The sequence below is a fragment of the Delphinapterus leucas genome, chromosome 10 (assembly GCF_059928025.1).
Source record: "Delphinapterus leucas isolate spDelLeu-1000000601 "Yukka" chromosome 10, BTC_Dleu_Yukka2, whole genome shotgun sequence".
NCBI lineage: Eukaryota > Metazoa > Chordata > Mammalia > Artiodactyla > Monodontidae > Delphinapterus > Delphinapterus leucas.
The window spans coordinates 90478121-90501292 of NC_143138.1; the positions used below are offsets into that span (position 1 = coordinate 90478121).

Genomic DNA, 23172 nt, shown 5'->3' on the forward strand with positions numbered 1-23172 from the left:
GCCTTATATTTAGTATTTATACAGCTGTTAAAAAAAAAAAAAAAAAGGACCTGCTGGGTATGATTATGTTTTTATACTTTTTTCCCTATCTATCTGCAGGAATCTGTTGGGGATTTGATGATAAGGAATATTCAGTTAAATCATTCAGGAAAATATCTGTGCACAGTAAAAACAACTCTCGAAAGTTTATCTGCTGAAGCTGATATAATTGTGAGGGGTAAGCATAAATGGTGAAAATGAATGAGCACACAGTTTATTCACAATCAAAAATGTTAATATGTATTAATACATGGTAGATCTTTGAGTAACCAGATTATGATAAAAAAGTGAGATAAATAGTACAGATTTTTTAATTTTTTAAACTCTAAGACTCCAGGGTACGGGTATAGATAATGGATATTGAAATGAGTGGGTTTTGTCTCTTTATAAGGAATGGTCAGACTTAGCAAGCAGTGTCGGTCCCTATAGACATGCTTTCTATTCATAATAAACCATTCTTGTCAGAGCAGGGTCAAAGTCACATGCTCCTGAAGGTCTCCATATCAGATGCATTTATTTGAGTTAGCTTTCAAGAGAGAATGGACAAGAACGGTTCTCAATTTTTGAGGTTAACTACCTATCGGATGATATTCAACCATCCCATGACTGGCATTTTCTAATCTTCAAGGGAAGCATTTCTAAATTAATCTCTCACCACGTAAGTTGAATTAATAGGGATTTATCTCAAATAATGTGCTAAAATACATTATGTTCAATATTTTATTTTCTAAGCATAACAGATTAGACTATCTCTGTCCCAAATCCATGAATTTAATAATTTCCAATATATTCATCATAAAACATATTTTTCAAGGTCCCCCAGGTCCCCCAGAAGATGTAAGAGTGGAACACATTTCCAGTACTACTTCTCAACTAAGCTGGAGACCAGGCTCAGATAATAACAGTCCCATTCAAATATTTAGTATTCAGGCTCGGACACCATTTTCTGTGGGTTGGCAGGCTGTTTCTACAGGTAAGTGACACAAGTAGTTTTGAATAATTTTCTAAAACAGATGGTGTGTTTGTTTAATTGAATAACTGATTGTTTTTAACTAGTGCCAATTTAGGGGCCTGAAGCATCCCCTTCTTTTCAGTTCCAGAAATTCTCAATGGTAAGACATACAATGCAACAGTGGTTGGTTTGAGTCCTTGGGTGGAATATGAGTTTCGTGTTGTTGCCGGGAATAGCATTGGGATAGGAGAACCAAGTAAACCATCAGAAGTGTTAAGAACCAAAGCATCAGGTAAGAAATCAATGTCTTTTAAAGATGTGGAAGACCTTTTAAAGTATAGTTCCTAAAGAAAATAAGTGAGAAGGGTAGTATTTTTGGTCCAAAATCAGAGGCAGTAAATCGGTGGCTCTTATTTTCCATTTGTATGTGCTCAGAGCAAGGTGTATTTTCTCCCAAAAAGTGAATTCAAAAAGAGATGATTATGGTTAAGCAGGCATGTCAAAACTTAGAATTTTTCAAAAGCTGTCCTCTCATCTCATCTATTTTCTAGCCAAAATCCATTCAAGAATCTGTAGATTTGTAAATGCAAATGAGTTACTGTTTGTTTCATTAAATGTTGTAGCCAAGAATTAACTGAGACTCTGATGGTGCTGCCAGCCACACATTTCCATCTATTTCTCAACTCTGACCTAGCTGCAGCTTCATTGAGCGATAGTATAAATTTTTCCACAGGCAAATGAGGTAAATTTTAAACTCATTTAACAGAAGTGCTAATTGAGCATCAACTGGTTCACTGAACAGCAGAATTCCAGTGGAACCTGTCTCAGAAATCACACCTTCTTAAGCTCTTTTCAATGGATCCTTTGTTCCACTCTTAAACTTTCACATCCAAGGTGACATTTGATCTGCGCAATGCATGTAGCCAACAAAGTTCACATTCTTATCCAGTCACCTATGGAGGATCACTGATGCTGCTGGCTTAGTTTAACAAAAACAAACTATTTCAACGGTGTGTGCAACTGTCAGATGTCAATAAATCATTTTTTTTAAACTAAAGGTAATGCTAATCATTTTATTATAGGATTATGGCTGGAAAACAGCATATTTGGTAGTGATATCTTAAATCATTCTAAAAGTTTAGAGCTGAGAGGAGGGTCCTTACTTTGATAAGAGGAAGAAAAGGAAGACCAGGATGTTAGCTGATTGTTTTGGACAAAGTCAGGATTTGAACCCAGACATCCAGACTTAGGCACCAGCATTCACCATAACAGTGGGCCTTAACCTAAATGAGATAAAGACTGACATAAGGAAATGTCTAAATATAGAAATTCCCAGGCCCTACCACAGACCAACTGGATAAGAATCTAGAAGCGTGGTCCATGACTCCGGATATTAGCTTCAATTTCAGATTGTTTGTTTACAGCTGATTTATATTATGATAGTTTTGGGCAGGGTTGATGTTAATTCTAAAGTTTTTACAGTAAAGTTTTTATGTCACCTTCTGTTAACCATGGACGCTCTCATTTCAGTAGCATAATGAGACTTGGTATTCATAATGATTTCCCTGAGGCTCCAAATCATACTGAAGTGAGAGGTTGTGAGGTTTTGTTTGTTTGTTTGTTTGCTGCTATCATCAAAGACAGTTCTTCTCAATATGGCTTTAGGATGCGTATGGCTCATTTGAAAACTGAAGAAAAGAGGGACCTTTATTACCCAGAATATTGGAAACTTTTGCAAAGAGTTAAAGTATAATTTAAAATAATTTCCTTATGTATCTAAACTATTCAATTGTCCTGAAATATGTTACTGTAAGCTGTCGAGTACTAGAAACCCTGCAACTGTAGAAGCTATTCCAATTCATGCTGCTTTTGGCCAAAGGCATTGGAAGGCTTAGAAGACAGGGTATAGGTTCAAGGCAATCTTTTAAATAAATTATGAAGATCAAAGCAGACAAAGTTAGGGTCAATCTGAATATGAAAGTAGATAACGTCTGGTGTTATTACTTAAAAGAACAATGAGATTATTATATCACTGTATCATTTATAGAGTTAAATATGTATGAAATGGGAATAAATAAAACAAGTAGTCTAGATTTATCTGAATGGTATAAATGGTGGGAGAAAATCTTGGAATGAGTAATTAAACATTACATATTTTAATTCAAAAATGATCGATAAAGATAATTTTATCTATATATAAAGTATACCCTGCAGATTTACCCATTATCACAGATTTGGCATACTTTTGCTATTATTGCAGGGAAAAGAATACTTTTTAACACTTCAACATGTATAAAGTTTCATTCTGATTATATACTATGATACTCTACTCATGCTCACAATTGGCATCGATTTTACAATTTGCCTTGAACTATTTATGTTTCATTACACTAGTCCTCACAAGGGTATAGTTGAAGGACATATTTTTTCCTAATTTGTAAAAATGATCAGTGTCTGGAATGTTCTACCACTGAGCCTTAGGGTCCTAGAGTTAAACCCAGGGAATCCTCTCAATCACATCCTTGATCAGAGAACATTTTAGTTTGATTGTGAAAAATTAGAGGAAACGTCCTGCTCTATACTGAGAGGTTTGAGATTCAAACAAAGAGTTATAAAACAAGAATTTAAAAAATTTATATATCTTTAAGGATTCACTATTAAATGTTAAAATATCCTGATGGCTAACAAAAAGAAAAATTATTTTAATTTACTGAAAAATAATTGACTGCCTAAGTAACTTGTTTACAGCACAACTGTATAATTAGGCACTAAATCAGCAATGTCGCAGTTACCATCTGAATGCAACATCATTTTGCCAATTAGTAGATGATGCATAATAATGTCAAATATACGATGTTAGTTGATTTTTAATTAATTTTGGAGCCAGGGTGCTCTTGTATCAAACACAACTGTGTCCTCTCTCCTAGAAATTTGGATATGTGTAAACATAATTTATGTTCATTAAAAATGCAGGACTCTCTCATAATGTGTCTGCGTGAGATTTTGAAAGGTGAAATCCAAAAACAAAATTCTTCCCAATGAAGAGGTACTTTAGTAATTGCCATCCTATGTTTCTCTTGGTTGCTTTAGTCCCTGTCATGGCACCAACAAACATCAATGGAGGTGGAGGAAGTCGGTCTGAACTCGTTATTACGTGGGAGGTAATTTTCTATCCAACTGAGTTACTTTGAAGGAAAAAGATTTAGCTGGCAAAGAGGAATATTGAAAAACAAAAAAGAAGATTTATTTGATCACTATTGAGTATATAAAAATACGTGGTATGAGAGACTCCTGATGATGCATTATTTAAAAGAGGTATTGGAAACTTTTTGTATTTCTACTAAAGTTAAGAGAGTGTGACTAACTCAACACTATTTGCTTCCAAATATAAGAAACAGAAGTTCAATGTCTATTGAAGGTGGGTCAGTAGCATTTTTGTTATTAGTTAATGAACTAGAAATTATTTATTACCTCTAGAACTATTCATGAGTAAGACTCAGCAGAGCGCAGGTAGAAAATAATTTCCCTATCATTGTTCCTTAAATCCTTCCTTTGTTCTTCCCTGCATCTAGATGAAAGCTTAGGCAGATGGGATAGCTTTTGTAGTGATTATTATTAAGTATCAACAGGTAGGTTCATTTTTATACTTAAAATTGTTTTCAACCTGGTTTATTATCATAAACTTTAGACTTTCAACCAATCTAAAGTTTCTCATTTCTAGACACTCAGGCCTGCCTCAGCGGAGAAATGCTATAGTGTGAAAGGGAATGCATAGGCAGTTCTCCACCTTTTCTCCACTCTGCTATTCAATTTCTCCTTTCCCAAACTAGTTCCTCCAGAGTTGTAGTAAACTGGGATTGGGAGGAGAGGAAAAGGACAGAAAAAGTCCTGACTGCTGGTACATTTGTAATTTGACTTTGGTATACTCTAGGAATGGTAAATTACCAGACGTTGACATTTCATAGAGCAGTTTTTTTGTTTTGCTTTGTTTTTTGGTGGTTTTTGGTGGTGCGGCGAATGGGGCAGGGTCCAAAGAAGTGCCCAAACTTTTGGTTGTCGTTCCTTGGTGCAAGCTGCCAGAAGGTCTCCTCAGTTCCTGGAATCTGGTGGTCCATGGCCAGACTGTTCTGATAGAGGTTATCTCTCTCCTCTAGAGGCTTTTTGTGGATACAGCATCATAAGGTTGCAACCCTATGATGACAGAGCAACCGTAACGTTGCTCATGGATAGCTCCCTACATGGTTTTCACATTTGCCCTCAGCAAACATGCACCTTTGCTCTATGTTCCATGGAAGTGCAGTGTGTCCCCACTTAGCCTCTCTTCACTCTGCCACAATACACTGTCCAGGTCTCTCTCCCCTTTGGAAGTTTCTCAGGCATTTGTCAGTTAAAAGAACCTGCATCCCCTAAATTACAGAGAATACATATCATGTGTTTCTTTCTGAAGCCTCTTCACTTGGTTAGGCAAGGGGTAAGAAGTAGCCCCTTTGCTTTCCCCTGGGTGGAGGGGTAGGAATGCACAGCTTTTTCTACAACCGTCTCAAAAGAAACATCTTCCTACTAATCTCTCCCTAAAAAAACCAACATTCCCTTTCTGTACATTTCTCTTGGGTTATAGGCTAAGTTTTGCCAGGTAGACTTATATATAAATGGTTTGATGTCTCTCTTTAGAATGCATGGCACTTCATACCTTTGTTATCAGCTTTGAGCCCCAGCTATAACTGATAAAAGAGCCTTGCCCTATTTCACTGGCCTGTGTACATGTTTCTGACACTGTGGCGATAATTTTCATAGCCAAAATATCCACTTCCGTGGACATTTTAATATCACACCTAAGAACATGATGGCTATGGATGTTTTAGTTAAAAATCATGATGTCTGATATGTTAGAGGGGCTCTCATTGGGAGGCAGGGGTGGTTTCATCCCTCAGGAGATATTTACAATGTCTGAGGGCATGTCTGGTTGGTTACAACTAAGGCGAGAGGTTCATCTGGATAGAGGCTAGGATGCAGCTAAACATCCTACAATGCCCAGGACAGCGCCCCACCCCCCGCCATGAGAAGAAATTATCTGCCCCCAGATGTCAAGAGTGCTGAGGTTTAGAAAACCTGTTGCAGAATAATAGGAATTCATTGCATCTGTAAATGATTTTACAGTAGTATAGGACCTTCTATATATATGGTCCATTTTATTCCTCACAAAATCTACAAACAATAAATGTTGGAGAGGGTGTGGAAAAAAGGTAACCCTCTTGCACTGTTGGTGGGAATGTAAATTGATACAGCCACTATGGAGAACAGTGTGGACGTTCCTTAAAAAAACTAAAAATAGAACTACCATGTGACCCAGCAATCCCACTACTGGGCATATACCCAAAGAAAACCATAATTCAAAAGACACATGCACCCCAATGTTCACTGCAGCACTATTTACAATAGCCAGGACATGGAAGCAACCTAAATGTCCATCAACTGAGGAATGGATAAAGAAGATGTGGTACATACATACAATGGAATATTACTCAGCCATAAAAAGGAACGAAATTGGGTCATTTGTAGAGACACGGATGGACCTGGAGACTATCATACAGAGTGAAGTAAGTCATAAAGAGAAAAATGAATATCGTATGTTAACGCATATATGTGGAATCTGAAAAAATTGCTATAGACGATCTTATTTACAAAGCAGAAATAGAGACACAGATGTAGACAACAAACGTATGATACCAAGAGGGAAGGGGGGGCGGGATGAATTGGGAGATTGGGATTGACATATATACACTACTGATGCTGTGTATGAAATAGATAACTAATGAGAACCTACCATATAGCACAGGAAACTCTACTCAGTGCTCTGTGGTTGACCTAAATGGGAAGGAAATCCCAAAAAGAGGGGATGTATGTATACATACAGCTGATTCACTTTGCTGTACAGTAGAAACTAACACAACATTGTACAGCAACTATACTCCAATAAAAAATTTTAAAAAAGAAACAAACAAAATTCTATTACAGATAGAGAAAAAGTAGTATTATTAAACCCTCTTCATATGAGAGAACACTGAGACACAGAGATGTTTTCTAAAGGTTGTAAACAACAGAGCCAGGAACCAGGTGCAGCTACTATAAAAGTTGTCCTTTCTTCTGGACGTCTAGTTTCACATATGCGTTATGGGCCTAGCACAGTGCCTGGTATGTGGTGCGACCTCCTGAAGTACCTGTTGGATGAACAGATGTGCACAGAGAGAGATGTGGCTCACTTGTGGAGCACTTACAGGATTTTCAGTGCTGTGCTGGACATTTCGTGTCATTTACTCCTCATGACAATGCTAGCCGGTGGCAATGCCACGTTCAGAAAAGAAAATAGGCTTAGAAATGCAATATAGGTGGGCAGATAAGCATCTGACTACAAGACTCTCCATGCTTTTTTACTTTGTCCTAAATTAGAATTCCAATGGTCCGTATGCAAAGTCATGGTTTAGAGAGGCCAAGAGTTTTCCTGTATGTGCCTTGAATAGTAAGTTAATCAAGTTATTCTTGTTTACCAAACACGTTTGCCACAGAAACACTGACTCTCAAGTAGTCTAAAACAGGATTGGTTTTGTGGGATGGTGAGTAGGTTATTTAGGTTTCAATATTCTTTGAAGGCCATATAAGCATTTCATCACCTGCCTAACTTCACCCCTTGTTTTTTCTCCTCCACGGTCAGAAATTACTAAAGGTTGGTAAATCACAGCTTTTACTCAGTCTATACGTGAGGAGAACGGGAAATCCTATGTATACTATTCTTAAATAGAGATGATGTGAATTACCAAAAAAAAAAAAAATCTTTCCACGATTTATAATGTTCTTTTTAAAGCCAGGTTCCAGAGACCATCACCTACAGGCCAAATCTGGCCTGCTCCCCGTTTTCCTAAACAAATTCACCCACGACCATACCCATTCTCTTATGTGTTATGTATCACTGCTTTCATGATGTTGCAAGAGACCCTAGATCCCCAAATGCTCAAAATATTTAAGCATCTGACCCTCTACAGAAAACTTTTTCTGACCTGTATTTTTAAAAAATTAAGTTAAAATCATTCCCGCTGCATATTTCTTCTTGGGATATCAGATATGAGGATACTAACAGAAACTATTACATAAATGGATGCAAGTTCCCATTTATCATTCACATTTGGCATAATGTACATGCAGTTACTGAGCTAAATTCTTCTGGTGCCCAAACTTCTTTAAGGAATCAGTTATGTGTACTTAGAAGGAAATACATACATTAATTTGAGCCACCGGAAAGCACATAGTAACACTTTCAATTCAGTGAACACTAACGAGTAGTGCAGTGGGGGTACAAAAATGAATTTCTTAAAAAAAAAGTCTTTATGTTCAGAAACTGACAGGACAGTCTTAACTCAGCCTGAAATGAGGTCAGGAAAGGTACCATCAGAGCATATCTGAACTATGCTGTGAAAAAGAACTCGGGCATAAAGAGACCATTGCAGGCCAAAGTCACCGCACTGTGGATGAAGAAGTACCCATTGAGCTTTCAACACTAATCCAGGTCCAACCACTGTTCTAAACTCAGTCTGACTCCACCATTATGGTTTATAAGTACACTGTGGTATAATTGACCCGTGTTTTCTCCTGTGCCAAAGTAATGTGTATTTTGTGTATGGTTATTTGTTTTGGTTTGTTATCCTTCCACTAACCTAGACATGATATCTAACTTTAGGGATGTAATAACTGCTAACCTTTTTTAAAGGTATCTTTACTCATATGTTATTTTAGTTTGTACCCAAAATACCTGCAAGTTTGAGGTGCTTATGATAAATGTCTCATAAAAAATATGACTATAAAATTAGGCATATAGGATAAAAAACTGTAGAGTAAGAAATAAACACCCAAAGTGCTCATTGATACACTTTTTACCTAGAGGGTCAGCCAGTAAAACTATTCAGCCTTGCAAGCTACATGGCCTGTTTCACAACTTCTCATCCCTGCCATTGTCATTCAAAAGCCACATATCATTATACAAATTAACATGTGTGACTGTGTTTCCAAAAACCTTTATTTTCAAAACCAGACTACAGGCCAGATTTGGTTCAAAGGCCGTAGTTTGCTGACTCTTGGTCTATACAAAAAATGTAGTTCTTACAGACATGGTGACGGAGAATTATACTGTTAATCTTTATCAGCTTTAAGAGGTTTCATTACCAGAGGAATTTTTGAATTTCTGTATTCTGCTGAATACTTTCTCTGCTTAAAGGAGAAAACTCTCTTTCTGGCCACGTTAAATAGCTATATATATTTCTCTATCATTTGGCTCTCAGCCCATATGAAAGAATGAAAGGAAGGTCCTAAATAAGCCTTTTTTTCTCCTCTAAACTGAGCATGTTGGACTCAGATCTTTCTTGAGGGAACACCATGTGAAACATTCATTGCACTTCACTACCGAAAACAAAAGTCCTCCACTTTCTCTGATGAACTAATAAACATCTTGATTAAATCTAAGATCAGAGAAGCACCCAAAAGAAATCAATTTCTCTAGCAAGCAGCTTAAATTCTCATAAATCTCTTCCATACCACTCAAAGTTAACCATTTTAATTCTGATCTACCTGTGAAAGGGAAGTGTCAACACAAGGCAGCATTTTCTTTCCTAAGATTTCAGGACATGTATTTTTCTTCTGCTTTTCACAGTCCATATTCCTTAGGTTGTTCCACATGGCAAGAAGCAGAGAGCAGCTCAGGTGATCTTGGTTAATGGGGATGTATTTTAAAGCTACATGGGAAGTAATGAGGATGGGAAAAAGTCTCAGTAACCAAGCAGGCAGGGCAAAAGAAGAACCGGAACATCATTCATCACTGTTCTGAGAACCATAGCCCTACCCTGCTGTCATGTGTTCTGGTAACCCAGCCTCAGTTCTAATAGTCCCTCCTGCTCCTCCTTCAGTTCTTCCTATTTACTTTACTTATAGTTTACTTATAGTTTATAGTATTCTACTTGACTAACGGCTAAATTCTATCCCTTCTCTGTATAATTTACAGCTTAGATTTTCTCCTAGCTTCCACTGCCTCAGTGTCCCTGCTACTGTATGTTTTCTACTTATTGCTTGCTCTAAGTTTATCTATTATTACCCCAACACACCTATGTTTCATATTCAAATTCCATAAGGGAGAGGAATTAATTGGGTTTGCTAGTCACTATAGAATTCAGAGATTCTGATGGATAAAGAAGTTGTGATACAAATATACAATGGAATACTACCCAAACATAAAAAAGAATAAAATAATGCCATTTGCAGCAACATGGATGAGATTATCATACTAAATGAAGTAAGTCAGAAAGAGAAAGACAAATACCACATGATATCACTTATATGTGGAATCTAAAATATGGCACAAATGAACCTATCTACAAAACAGAAACAGACACACAGAGATCAGGCTTGTGGTTGTCTGGGGGAAGGGGGTAGGGAGGAGGATGGATTGGGAATTTGGGGTTGGCAGATGCAAACTATTACATTTAAAATGGATAAACAACAAGGTCCTAGTGTATGGGGAACTGTATCCAATCTCCTGGCATAAACCACAATGGAAAAGATTATTTTAAAAAGAATGAAATGTATATATGTGTAAAAAAAAAAGAAGAATTCAGAGATTCTGTACCAGAACACCTCAAAGATTCTGACCAAGAGGGTGCCTTTTGTTCTGGTGCCCACTGCTGGATAACCAGATGTGTGGTCTAAGTCACAGGATAATGTGATACAATAAATAGATACCTTTGGTAAGGAAAACCTCAGGAATAAAGCTGTGTGCACGAGAGACTCAAGCATTATGCCCTATCAGGTATGCCTTTATTAGTCTACATGAAAATGTTCAGAAATAAAAAGCATCCTCCTTTACAAAAACTAAATAACTTCTATCATTTTTAAATATAACTTTCTTATAAACAGCTGGAATATTTGTCTAAATTCAAGGACTAATTCATTTTCACTTCTTTATGTGATTATTTATAATGTCATAATTATTTATAATGGGGAACTTGTATCTATTTTTGTTTTGTAATTTTAATAAATTTAAGTTTTAAATGACTCAAAGAATTTTGTCTCTGGGACTTAGCAAACTTTGTTGTTTGTTTTTTAATATTAAGAAAAGTGCACACTGATACTACGACTAATGAAGATGTATGTTTCAAAAAAATATATATATTAGACGGTCCCTTATATGTTTGTGTTTGAGTAATAGTCTATATGTTATAAAGCAAATATTATTACACATTGATTATATCACCTGTATTTTACAAAAATTTGTTGAAAATGTGAAAGGAAAACATGGCTAGCCTTGAAATAGTTAACAAGTTAATTTTGTGCTGAGTTTAAAATTTTATGTCAAAATTATGTTTTAGCTTATAAAATCTTACAATCTTATAAACCATTTTATTATTACAATTTAGGAATAATCAGGAAGGATATATAAACATGTAAAACCTGATTTACATTTCCATTTAAATTTTTCATTTATTTATCTGAGTATCTTAAGTTGGGATCATTTTTCTAATTGGCATTCCAAATAGAAGTTTTTTTTTTTTCAATACTTCATTAAACAGGGTAAATATCCATGCTATCTCTACAAAAGATATGCCAAACAATCAATAAACATAACAATAGCGGTACAATACATTTTTCTAAATACTCAGTGATTGATCACTTCTGCCCAAGTCAATTCCAGAAGAACTACAGAATGGAGAGGAATTTGGATACATCATCATGCTGCGGCCAGTTGGCTCAACAACATGGACCAAGGAAAGAGTACCATTTGTAGACTCGTCAAGGTTTGTTTACAGAAATGAAAGCATCACCCCCCTCTCTCCCTTTGAAGTCAAAGTGGGTGTATATAATAAGAAAGGAGAAGGAGCTCTGAGTACCACGTCCATTGTCTACTCTGGGGAAGATGGTAAGTTGTGGTCAGCAGTGGAATGCTCCTCCTTGAGACTGTATGTATATTTTGCATTTGTTTTCATGAACAACTCTGCTGAAGATGGTTGTGTCTTTCTCTGGATGGTAGAACCTCAAGTGGCCCCAAGGGGAACTTCTGTTCAAAGTTTTTCCGCTTCGGAAATGGAGGTTTCATGGAATGCTATTGCCTGGAATAGAAACACTGGAAGAGTTCTGGGCTATGAGGTAATCCACATTAATTTCACTTTCTACTATGAATATGCCAGCTAGCAATAGCTCTGTTCAACAGTCCTGTACTACTAACCTAGTTCTTAGTATATGATAGTATATGTCTAAAGCTATAGAGAGGAATTAATGAAGGGGACCTTTCCGGGTGATCTTAAGCAAGCAAAGTAACAAATTGTAGCATTTAAAGAGTAATCAGGTGGTTATCTTATTTAATTATACAAACTGCAGTCATGTTTTTTTGTGTTTTGTGGTACGCGGGCCTCTCACTGTTGTGGCCTCTCCCGTTGCGGAGCACAGGCTCCGGATGCTCAGGCTCAGCAGCCATGGCTCATGGGCCCAGCCGCTCTGCGGCATGTGGGATCCTCCCGGACCGGGGCATAAACCCCTGTCCCCTGCATCGGCAGGCGGACTCTCAACCACTGCACCACCAGGGAAGCCCAGTCATGTTTGTTTTTTGGGGAGAAGTAAACATTTAATCTTCAGTGATCTTAAACCATAGAAGAGTCTCACTGGGAAGCCTGCTCTAAGGACTGGAGCATAACTTGCAAAAAGTTAGTCATCTCGGAAAGGCAGTTAAGCGATAAGAAAAAGCCTAAATTCTCCTAATCTGTCATTTATAGTCTATCTAGAATGAGGCCAATCACTTTGAATTTATGGGCCTTCATTCTCACAAAGTTAAGGGATGAGACTTATTAATCACTTATTGTTCCTTTGACTTGTAAATCTAATGATTCACAAAACGAGTTACAAGGTTTATTTTGGAGTTAGAATAAAATTATGATTTCGCCTTGTACTGTTCTTTTTATTTTTTTCTTTTTATCTGAACCCTCTTGTCCAAACAGAAAGTTCTACTCATACGGTAACAGATAGATGCCTCTGCCACTCCAATCCTAGAATGCCTTACCTCTTATCTGAACTCTATTTATTTCTCAAAGTTCATCTCTAGTCTCCCCTGCTCTTTGAACCCTTCTCTGATCACTCCCTGATACTACGCTTCTTCAAATTCTTTTAGCATTTATTTCCATATCACTTTTTTGGGATGCATTCTCTGCTTTCTTTTTTACATATGTACTCTAATATCTTAACTAGATTATAAGAGGTTCAAAGGCAGGCACTATGCTTTAATCTCTCCTGTCTTTTCCAATATGCCTAAAACAGGGCTAATACACAGGAAGGCCTCAGGATAAGTTGAATTATTAATTCATCTATGATTTTAAAAAACTCTCCAGGAAATGTCAATAGTAAAACATAATGTAAGTCTTTGATTGATAGCATGAATCTTGTTTTTTTCTGACTTATTGTATACCCTTTGTTAAAGCTGTCAACCTTTAGATATTTCATGAAATATTTTATTGTGGTAATCTAAAAAAACCTAGGTTCTCTAATTTCCATTGTGAATTTGTATTCTTTTTTTTATTTTTCCCTATAAATTTTGGACTTTGACTATTTTGTTATTATTGTATAACCATTTTAATTGGAAAATATTCTCTCATTTATGCGCCTGACTTCTTCCCATATGCCACTGTGGTTGACAGTTGTTAGGGAACAATAAAATTTTTTGTTCTTTGTTTTTAATGATCAGGTCTTATACTGGACAGATGACTCCAAAAAATCCATGATTGGTAAAATTAGGGTCAGTGGAAATGTCACAACCAAAAACATCACAGGGCTGAAAGCTAACACCGTCTACTTTGCTTCCGTGAGAGCTTACAACACTGCTGGGACAGGGCCCTCAAGCCCCCCAGCCAATGGGACCACCAAGAAGTCTCGTAAGTATATATCACATTGCAGGGACCAAGATTCACCTACAGTTAGAAACATTCCTTTGCTCAATTTCCATTTCATTCTTACCACCTCATCATTTTACTGATCACTTTATTTAGTCAAGTGGGTTTGTCCCTTAAATCTGGATAACTGTTGAAACTTTCTGGTAACAAAATCAAAATGAACTGTTCTGATCTTTTTGGAATTGCAAAAGAGAAAATATTTTCAGTATAAATGAAAGACAGAGAATATAATGGCTCCAATGCCCTCTTCCAACTTGAGTTCATAACCTGACCTCCCATCCTTGGACTGTTAAGTGGTTACTTAATCTTTCAGTCTCAAGATCCTCATCTGTAAAATGAAGGAAAAATAGTACCTATTTTCTCACTGGGTTTTGTTCAAGATTAAAAGAGATAATTAATAGAAAGTGTCCAGTACATACTTTAGTAAATGCTTAGTCAATGATTTTTTTGTTTGTTTTTGTTGGTTTGGTTTACCATTTGAGTCTTGATGTGATCCTTGCACTGTCAGATACCTAGATCTTTCCTTCTATGATATTTTATCACTGCAAATTACTTGGTAGCCCCTGAAATCCAAGAATTAACTCTTGTGCTTCTTTTTATCTCCCTGAACAATAAGCTAAATATCTTTCACACAGATAGGACCTACTAAATAAAGGATGAGGAGTTGATTGCTGCTGCATTTGTCCTGTGAGTGAGTCTGGTATTGCATAAATATTCCATAATATGAAGCAAAGTAGTAAATAGCAAACTGATCAGATGTGACTTAGTAAGAGCTGCAATTTGTAATTTTTTATAATTGCATAATATTTACATATTTCTTGTATATTGTAGATGAACATAAATTGTGTTAACAGGCTTTTTAAAACACATTCTTTGGTCTCTAAATCCCAGTGAAAAAGAGTAACAAATATAGTTGCTGAATTCTGAGAATGACTAAGACATGAATTCACTGCTACTAACCGACAGGAAAAAATAGAGCTTGCCTTTAAATACTGCGTTCGTTTTTCCCTGTGTATTGGGAAAGAATAGGTGGTTTTAAAAAGTTTGAAAATCAAGTGATACAAAGTTTTTTTTTCCATATACATATTTTTCATGTCCAAAAAGAACTTGGGAATCATGTCAGTTAATAGGTCTTTGATTACAGACCGCATTATCCACTTGTGTTCATATCACCAGCCAGTAGCCAGAGATTTGTGTTCTAATTCTGGGTACGTCAGTGACTCATGACCTGATACAGGACAAGACATTCCATTTTTCTGCTTTAATTTTCTTAACTGTCAAATGGAAATTTTCTCTGCCCTCACTATTTTCTCAAATTATCAATGAGGCACAAACGAGGTTCTGATTATAGGAGCACATTGGAAAATACAAAGTACTGTGGAACTGCTAAGCAGGAAACAGATGAACAAAAACTCTCTAGTACCAGTCCATTTTAAGGAAAGAGTAAGTGTGGATCAACAACTCAAACCAGCTCTCCTTCAATCCCCTAGTTTGATAAAGACGTTATGAGTGATCTTCTAGAACTGACTAGCTAGAGATGTGGTTCTATCCCTCTTCCTGTTTTACTCCATTTTGACTAAGTTGATGAAGTCATTGCCATATACCTGTATGAACGATTTGCTTCCATGGTCCTTCTGGAGTCTAGCCTCTTTCAGTTAATCTGAAAATCTGATTGAAATCTCCAATCAATCAGTGGTTTTAAATTTGCCCAGACATTTCCTTCTAGCTGATTGAGAGATGCCAAACTCACAGAAACTCTTGTGTGTAATTTAGTTTCTATCTCAGGCAAAATCAAGGGTGATTAGAAATGCGTAAAGATAGTATCAAAAAAACCTCACAGATCTGACAGATCTGTGACAAACTGACAGACATTTTATTGTAGTTGTTGATGTAACACTCAAGCTGACTCATATTACATGCGATTCCATTAACCAGTTTAAGGTGGGCTGAGACCTGAACAATAAACTTAATTATCAAAAAGATATAGAGATATAGATATATACATGATATACATAGGAGACCATGTATATACATCTATATATACACACACACATATACAATTGTCCTTCAGTAGCCTAGGGGGATTGGTTCCAGGAGCATCCACAGATGCTCAAGTCCCTTATGTAAAATGGCACAGGGTTTGCATATAACCTACATACATCCTCCGTATAATTTAAATCACCTCTAGATTACTTACTATACCTAAAACAATAAATGTTATGTAACTAGTTGCAAATACAATGTAAATGCTATGTAAATAGTTGTTAGCAAATTCAAGTTTTGCTTTTTGGAACTTTCTGGAATTTCTTTCAAATATTTTCAATCCTAACTTGGTTGAATCTGCCAATGTGGAACCCAGAGATACGCAGATACAGAGGGCCACCTGTAAAAACATACATACATACATATATACATATAACCTTAAAAATAATTTTTTTCCTTTAACTTGAATTTGTTTGATTGTCCATGCAACCTAAATTAACCATGTGATAGTTTGTGCTAACCAACTCTATGTGTTTAGGCAGAAAACTTGTTTTAGACACAGGTTTGCTCAGTTGACCCACTTGGTCCTACAAATGGGCTTGACTGAAATTTGGATTAAATGCCAAGAACATTGTTAGTAGTTTGTCTGAGTGTTCACGTGAGATCAGCCTTATCAAAGAGTAGGAGACATATCCTTTGAAAACACTTTAATTAACAGGGAGTAATTTTATCAAGATACAGTGCTAGAATATATCTGCTGAGAGAAGAGCGAGATGAGAGTCAAAGTATAAAGTGAAGTTTAGTGTTTCTTTAGCATCCGCCTTCTTTTTTGATTCAATCAAACACACAAAAACCCTTGTAATTCCTAATCTCTTTCATGAAAACCTTGTTTCAATATATCTTAAATTTGGCTTTCACCAGCCTGTGCGCATCAGCATTTTTATAAAAATATCCAACAAGGACTTGAGAATAAGGTTCTACAAGACTCTATCTTGTATTTGGATACAAATAAAACCTCTAATTTTATTCTTTCAACATTTTTTATCACTAACATTATGAAAATAGAACAGAAACTACTTTAGTCTCCTATTGTTGCTATTCAAATTAGCACAACTTAGTGGTTGAAAACAATATAAATTTGTTTTCATACACTTCTAGAGGTCAAAAGTCAGAAATGAGTTTCACTGGCTGGAAAACAAGATATGGGCAAGGGCTGTGTTCCTTTTGGAAACTCTAGAAGAGCATTTGTTTCCGTGCATTTTCTGTCCTTTAGAGAGCCTTCTCTCCTTGGCTTGTGGCCCCTGCCTCTATCTTCAATGCCAGCCTCATGGTATCCTCAAGTCTTCCTCTGACTCTGACTTCCTCTTCTATCTTCACATATCCTCTGACTCTGGCTCTCTTGCCTCCTTTTTTCCTTCATCAGAATCCTTGTAATTACATTGAACCCACCCGGAGAATCCAGGATTATTTATCCATGTCAAGATCCTTAACATAATCACATGTGCAACAAGTAACATATCCACAGGTTTTGGGGATTAGAATCTGGACATGTTTGGGAGGCCCTTATTCTGCCTATGACAGTTACAAAATACTGAGCACTCATGTCCCAAGCCCAGCGTTAATATTCTACATACTTATCTCAATTATTACAACACATCAAGGAGTATGTTATTTTAATTCCTAGATACAAGAAAACAGATGCTTAAAAAGGTTCTGCTGTGGCATCTTTTGGACTGGCATACTATGAACATGGACTTTCTGAATCTCTGGATCCCATGGACATTGTACTAGTTTGCAATCTTCATCTCTAACCATCTAAATAGTCTCTCTCCCTCCAGACTCTCAAATCTTCAGTCCAGACCTCAAACTGGCTTGAGATTTTTATCCCTAAAATGGAATCATACTCTCTTCTAATTCCAAAATTTCACTGTCTCCTCTATTCCAGAGAACAAAGAGTAGAGAAAGGTGTACAAGATCTTTCACAGTCTGTCCCCAAATTTCTTTTCATCCCATTCCTCATCTAGCCCTCGCAGCACCAGACTTACTGATCTTCTAAAGTTTAACATTCACTTATCTAATTTCATGCATTCTCCCAGTTTGTAGTGGTCCCACCGTGCCTATAAACAGACAAATATTTTTGCTACTGATCTATAAATTTCCCCTTTAATATATTTGCATTTTACTGGGTGATTCTATAACTTTGGACCATTGTGAAATATTATTGGAAATAGCTAGAAAAGAATTTCAGAGTGAAATAAAGTTGGGTATGAATCCCAGCACAGCCATGAACTGTGTGGTAAGTCTAATTACTTAATAACTCAGAACCCATTTTCTCAACTGAAAAACAGAGATGACTGTACTTTCCTCTAGAGTTTGCTCTGAGAACTAAAGGATATAAAATATACCAAGGTGAGCCAGAGGCAGCCATACAGTGAGAGCTCAATGTGTAGTAGCATGTATTATTATATTTCTTCTTTAGAGGTGATTTCACTTTCTTTGCATTTCTTAAAGTAGGAAAGCCCATCTACTTTCTACTTTCTTTCTTTTCATAAATTTGTTGCAGAAATTTTCTTCAAGGGTGATGGAAGGACAGGCAAAGCAAAGATGAGAAATGGCTTTAATGAAACATTGAAGATAGCTCTGATTCTAAGTGCTATCCCTGGATCTAACTTTGATTTTCCATGTCCTTGAGATGACACCAACATTACCTCTGAATAGTGCTGACAGCAAAAAATTCTGCATCCATCACACATTCATACTGTCACTGTCTAGATTTTCCATTTGATATTTGATCATCCATTGTAAATTCTGAGAAAGCAGAGCTCACATTTACCAAAATCTCTGCCTATTCTGATTGGGTATGCTAAACAGAAGACAGAGCCTTTTTTTTGGAAACATGATGAATTAGATAATCACTCAAGAAAACAGTGCCTGCCATGAGCCATGCACAGGATTAGGTGCCTAATGGAGATTAAAACAGGAACAATACCTGCCTTCGGGCTATTGCTATTTTAGTGGGGAGGCAACTTAAAACAAGAAAAAAAATGAAATGAAATAATCAAAAATTATGAAAAGTAATATGAAGAAAATAAGAGGCTGAGATATACATAAGGAGCACCTATATGGGGAAGGCTATATATTTTGATATGACATAAAAGATAAAAAGGAGCTAGTGGACAAAGAGACCTCCAAACAGAAGGAACAGCATATGCAAAGCTTCTGAAGTCTTTGTTATTATTGTTGCTGGTGATGTTGATAGCCTTATAGGTTTTTTTAAAGTAAATATCAGTGGTTTAACATTAAGTATTGTAGCTTACTAAAAATTATATCTTTCCAAAAGAAAACTGAGGAGCACTGCAAGTACAAATATATTGTGATCCACACAGACTTCGCTTAAATGGAATTTAGATTTACAACCAAAGGGAGAAAAATATTTACATCAACTACAAGAGGAAAAAGCACTGCTTATGTAGACAGAAGTATTCAGAGCCAGTAACAGAAAGTGTTTGCAAATTTTGGTTCAATTTGGCCCCTGATGTCGACTGACTAGCACTCTGTACTGGATTTTTCTTGCTGTAAATAATGCAATCAATCCATATTTAGACATAAAGGAAGCATTAAGCTTTTATTTCATCTTGCACTTATGTTCTTTCTCTCTTTCCCAAATGTCAACCCCATGCTGTTACTTAGAAGTGTAACATAAGAAGTTGTTTTTGAATTGAATTCACAGTGTGAACTACAGTGGAATATAAATGCCATCTACAGAAAAATTGATCACAGGGAAGCCATTAGAGCTGCAGAGGGCTAGTTTAATGTTGCTCTGTCATTTGATTAATAGAAAATTATTTAGTCTTTGGAAATTGCCTCCAAATTCTTTCAGTAAACTAGAAAAGTGCTTGTTTGTTGAGTAGGTACTTGTACCAAGTAGGTACAAACATCCATGGCATGTTGTTTTACATTATCCACATGACAGTGTTTTGTTTTTCCTAGGTAATACAAATTTCAATTTCATCATAGATATTTGCAATCCAGTTTAAGCAAATACATCAAATTCATGAAACCAGGGCTGTTAAAGGTGTTCATAATAAGATGATGGCCTTTTGAAGCACATTTTAGAAACTTAAAAAAAAAAATACTGGACACAAGGCATTGGCATTGGAGTCACACTCATGGGCAAAAATAAGAAAAGCTATAGACTATGAGAACTTCCCAGATAATTAGCTGAGACTTCACCACTTTATCTGCCTTTCAAAAAGCACATAAAGAACCCAAGTAAGAGCAAAATTATTAAGGGAAAATCTTGAGTATACCCTAATTATATTTAAGAAGTGAATCTTTTGCAAATTTCGGAATTCTGTTATTAGTAGCAAACTGCATTGAACACAACGGAAAAACTGATTATGTCATAATGCCACAGTGAAGAACTGCTACTCCCACGAAGAGAATTAACAGTTACTGAGCTATTTAGTTTGCACCACTAACCAAGATAGGAATATTTCCTATTTTATTTCATGGAAGCTAAAACTCTTATAACTAAAATATTTTAGTCTCATTCCAAAGATTGGAAAACCAGGCCTCTTGGAAGAGACTGGATACGGATTCAGGTCTCTCTGATTTCAAAGCCCAACACCTCCCAGATAGCATGAGAGGTAAAGCATTCCAAATAATCCACACAATTGGCCATTCATACCGTGAGCTCATTCTTGACAGAATGTTTCTCATTTTATGTCCATGGAAAGCCTTACTTCTGTTTTGGTAGATGTGGAAATAAATGCAAATGTTCCAGTATCAGAGACACAATCACTACCATATAGTTAGTAGAAGTCAGTTCTTCTCTCTCTCAGTCTGGCGCTTCATCAATGGATTCATAGTGTTAAAAGTAGTACTTTTTATCTAAACATGCAAACAAACAGAAAGGGCACAGCAATAGATGAAACCTTCAGAATTCATCACTGCCAGTGACATCAAAGGACTGAATTTATATTTTTGCTGTATTGATTGTATGATGTTGTTAATGTTAGCACTTTGTTTTAAAGAACAAAGTAAAAGAAATGAGTCACAGGAGTATATTAGATATTAAAACTGGTATCTTGTGAGAATTGTTATATTATCTCTTTTATAGCTGAGAAAAAGATTAGAAAAGGCACTTTGGGATAAGTTGAGGGGAAACAGTTACAAAACTATAATCATTACCATCAGTCCTTCAGAAATAAACGTACTGACAATCATTCACTGAGTTCTTACCAAGCGCAAAACTCTCAGTCTTTTTATTATGATTGGGTTTATATTGCCAAGAAATGTACTAGGACATGGTTGATCCAATTGGCATGTTCGTCTTATAAATTCACGTGGATTGTTATAGGTTTGGCCATGTCAATTGGCCTTGATTATAGGACAGCATAATGAATGGACTGGCCACACTGTGTCACCTATGGATCTTCCCACAGCCCAGTACATAATTAATATGACCCAAGAAAATCACACAGGACCCCAAGTAGTTTTTCTTTAGCCATCTATTACACAGTCATTTATTCAACATATATGAAATATATGCCTCCTCCTACATGCCAAGCACCATGCTAGATGATGGAATACAGAGTTGAACAAGGCATATGTCCTCAGTAAATTTAAATAAACAGAGAGCATGAATAGCTATAATTCAATGTGATAAGTTCATAATAAAATATGAACTGAGTCCCATGAGAGCATAGGGGAAACATTTATCTCTCCACTACATCCCAAATGAGGTGTAAGTGGCTGGGTGAATGATAACCCAGGGGATTGGCAAAGGCAAGTAGATGTATCATAATGCAATGTTGGACACCCTGTGATTCTTCCAGTAGCACATAAGACATTAAATAGCAGTTGAGTCAAAACTCCAAAAGAAATCATTTCTATTTCCATCAGTGTTATAATGAGTTAAATATTATGCTCATTCAACCTCACAAATTCAAATAAGATGCCAAAAACATCTTGCTGGGTGGTTTTATCTTTGCCTCTGCTATCCACCTGAATTATTTTTAATGTCTCCAGTTTCTTAAATCTCAAAAATAATCATGTGGACTCAAATCTTTGAGAAGCAGTATGCTGTCATGGAGAAAAACTAGATTAAAAATCAAGAGAACAGGATTCTGACTGGGATCAGCCACTCATTAGCTGCATGCTTTTAAAGATGTAGATTTCCAACCTGGACTCTAGTTTGCTTGCATGTAAAATTTTTCAGTTGGACAAGATCCATTCATTTAGAAGGCTGATTCTAAATAAGTCTTCCCTTACTTCCCACTACATTTCTCCCAGAAAACATTAATTTCAGGGAACTAAAAGCACAGTTTGGATTTAGAGTAGACACCTTTTGGGATGATCATCCAGTTTGCAATTTTTCCTCTTCAGGGTTCCTACCAGCTCTATCTATATTAAGTGACATGTATCTTTCTCACTGTCTAGCCACAATTGATTGGGCTAAGATAGAATATGGCCAAATTAAGCCAATCATCAGCTTTTACTTGGAAATTCTAGCTTGGACTATCTCTGAACAGAGGAAATTTCAAACCTCAGGTGTAGGTGAGCAGTCATGATTTCTGCCACACTCACTGAGAACAAAGAGATGGTCTATGGCAAGATGAGCATGCAGCAAAAACTACTGTGAGAGGTAGAGAGAGGAACTTCTTGGCTTTTGGACATTTTGTGTCCCTTCTGAGGCTCTGCTGCATTCTGCCAGGAATTCTAAGAGAGTCCCCTATATCCTTTACAGTATATTCCTAATATTTTGTTTTAAAACACCTTGAGTTGGTTGTATTACTTACAGTGAAAGTCCTAACTAGTACATGATTATTAAGTAAAGGACTACTAGGAATTAATACCTTTGTGTTGATATATGTAAAAAGTTTGCCGCCTGAGTTTGCCTGAGATGCTTATTGATTGATGGACAAATTAAACACTAGATAAAGAAGCCCTCCCTCTATTCATATATAGTAAACAAATTCAACAGCAGTGATTAATAACTTAATACTGGACATCCAGCACGCCATTATTAATTCATAAGTTTGTCACAGAGATATTTCCAAATGACCGGAATTTGAATGAATTTGCTTACTCTGATTAGAATTAATATGATATTTCAAAAGACACTGAAAACATTTTAGCTCCTTCTATGCTAATTATCCATGATTTATTTTCCCTTTTCATGTCAATGGGTCATATAGTAACCATGAGCTAATTTAAATTCATTTG

At 36.2% G+C, this 23172-nt stretch overlaps 1 protein-coding gene across 4 annotated transcripts in view; it reads left to right on the top strand.

Annotated features, from left to right (window-relative positions):
* CNTN6 (contactin 6) overlaps positions 1-23172 on the top strand; it is a 143355-nt gene that overhangs the window by 118101 nt on the left and 2082 nt on the right. For all 4 annotated transcript variants that reach the window (XM_089919571.1, XM_089919572.1, XM_089919574.1 and 1 more), the window contains 6 exons: positions 100-217; positions 854-1012; positions 1134-1283; positions 4082-4152; positions 11708-12169; positions 13755-13941. In XM_089919571.1, coding sequence (XP_089775697.1) covers positions 100-217; positions 854-1012; positions 1134-1283; positions 4082-4152; positions 11708-12169; positions 13755-13941 — 1147 coding nt within the window. The remainder of the gene's footprint in view (positions 1-99; positions 218-853; positions 1013-1133; positions 1284-4081; positions 4153-11707; positions 12170-13754; positions 13942-23172) is intronic.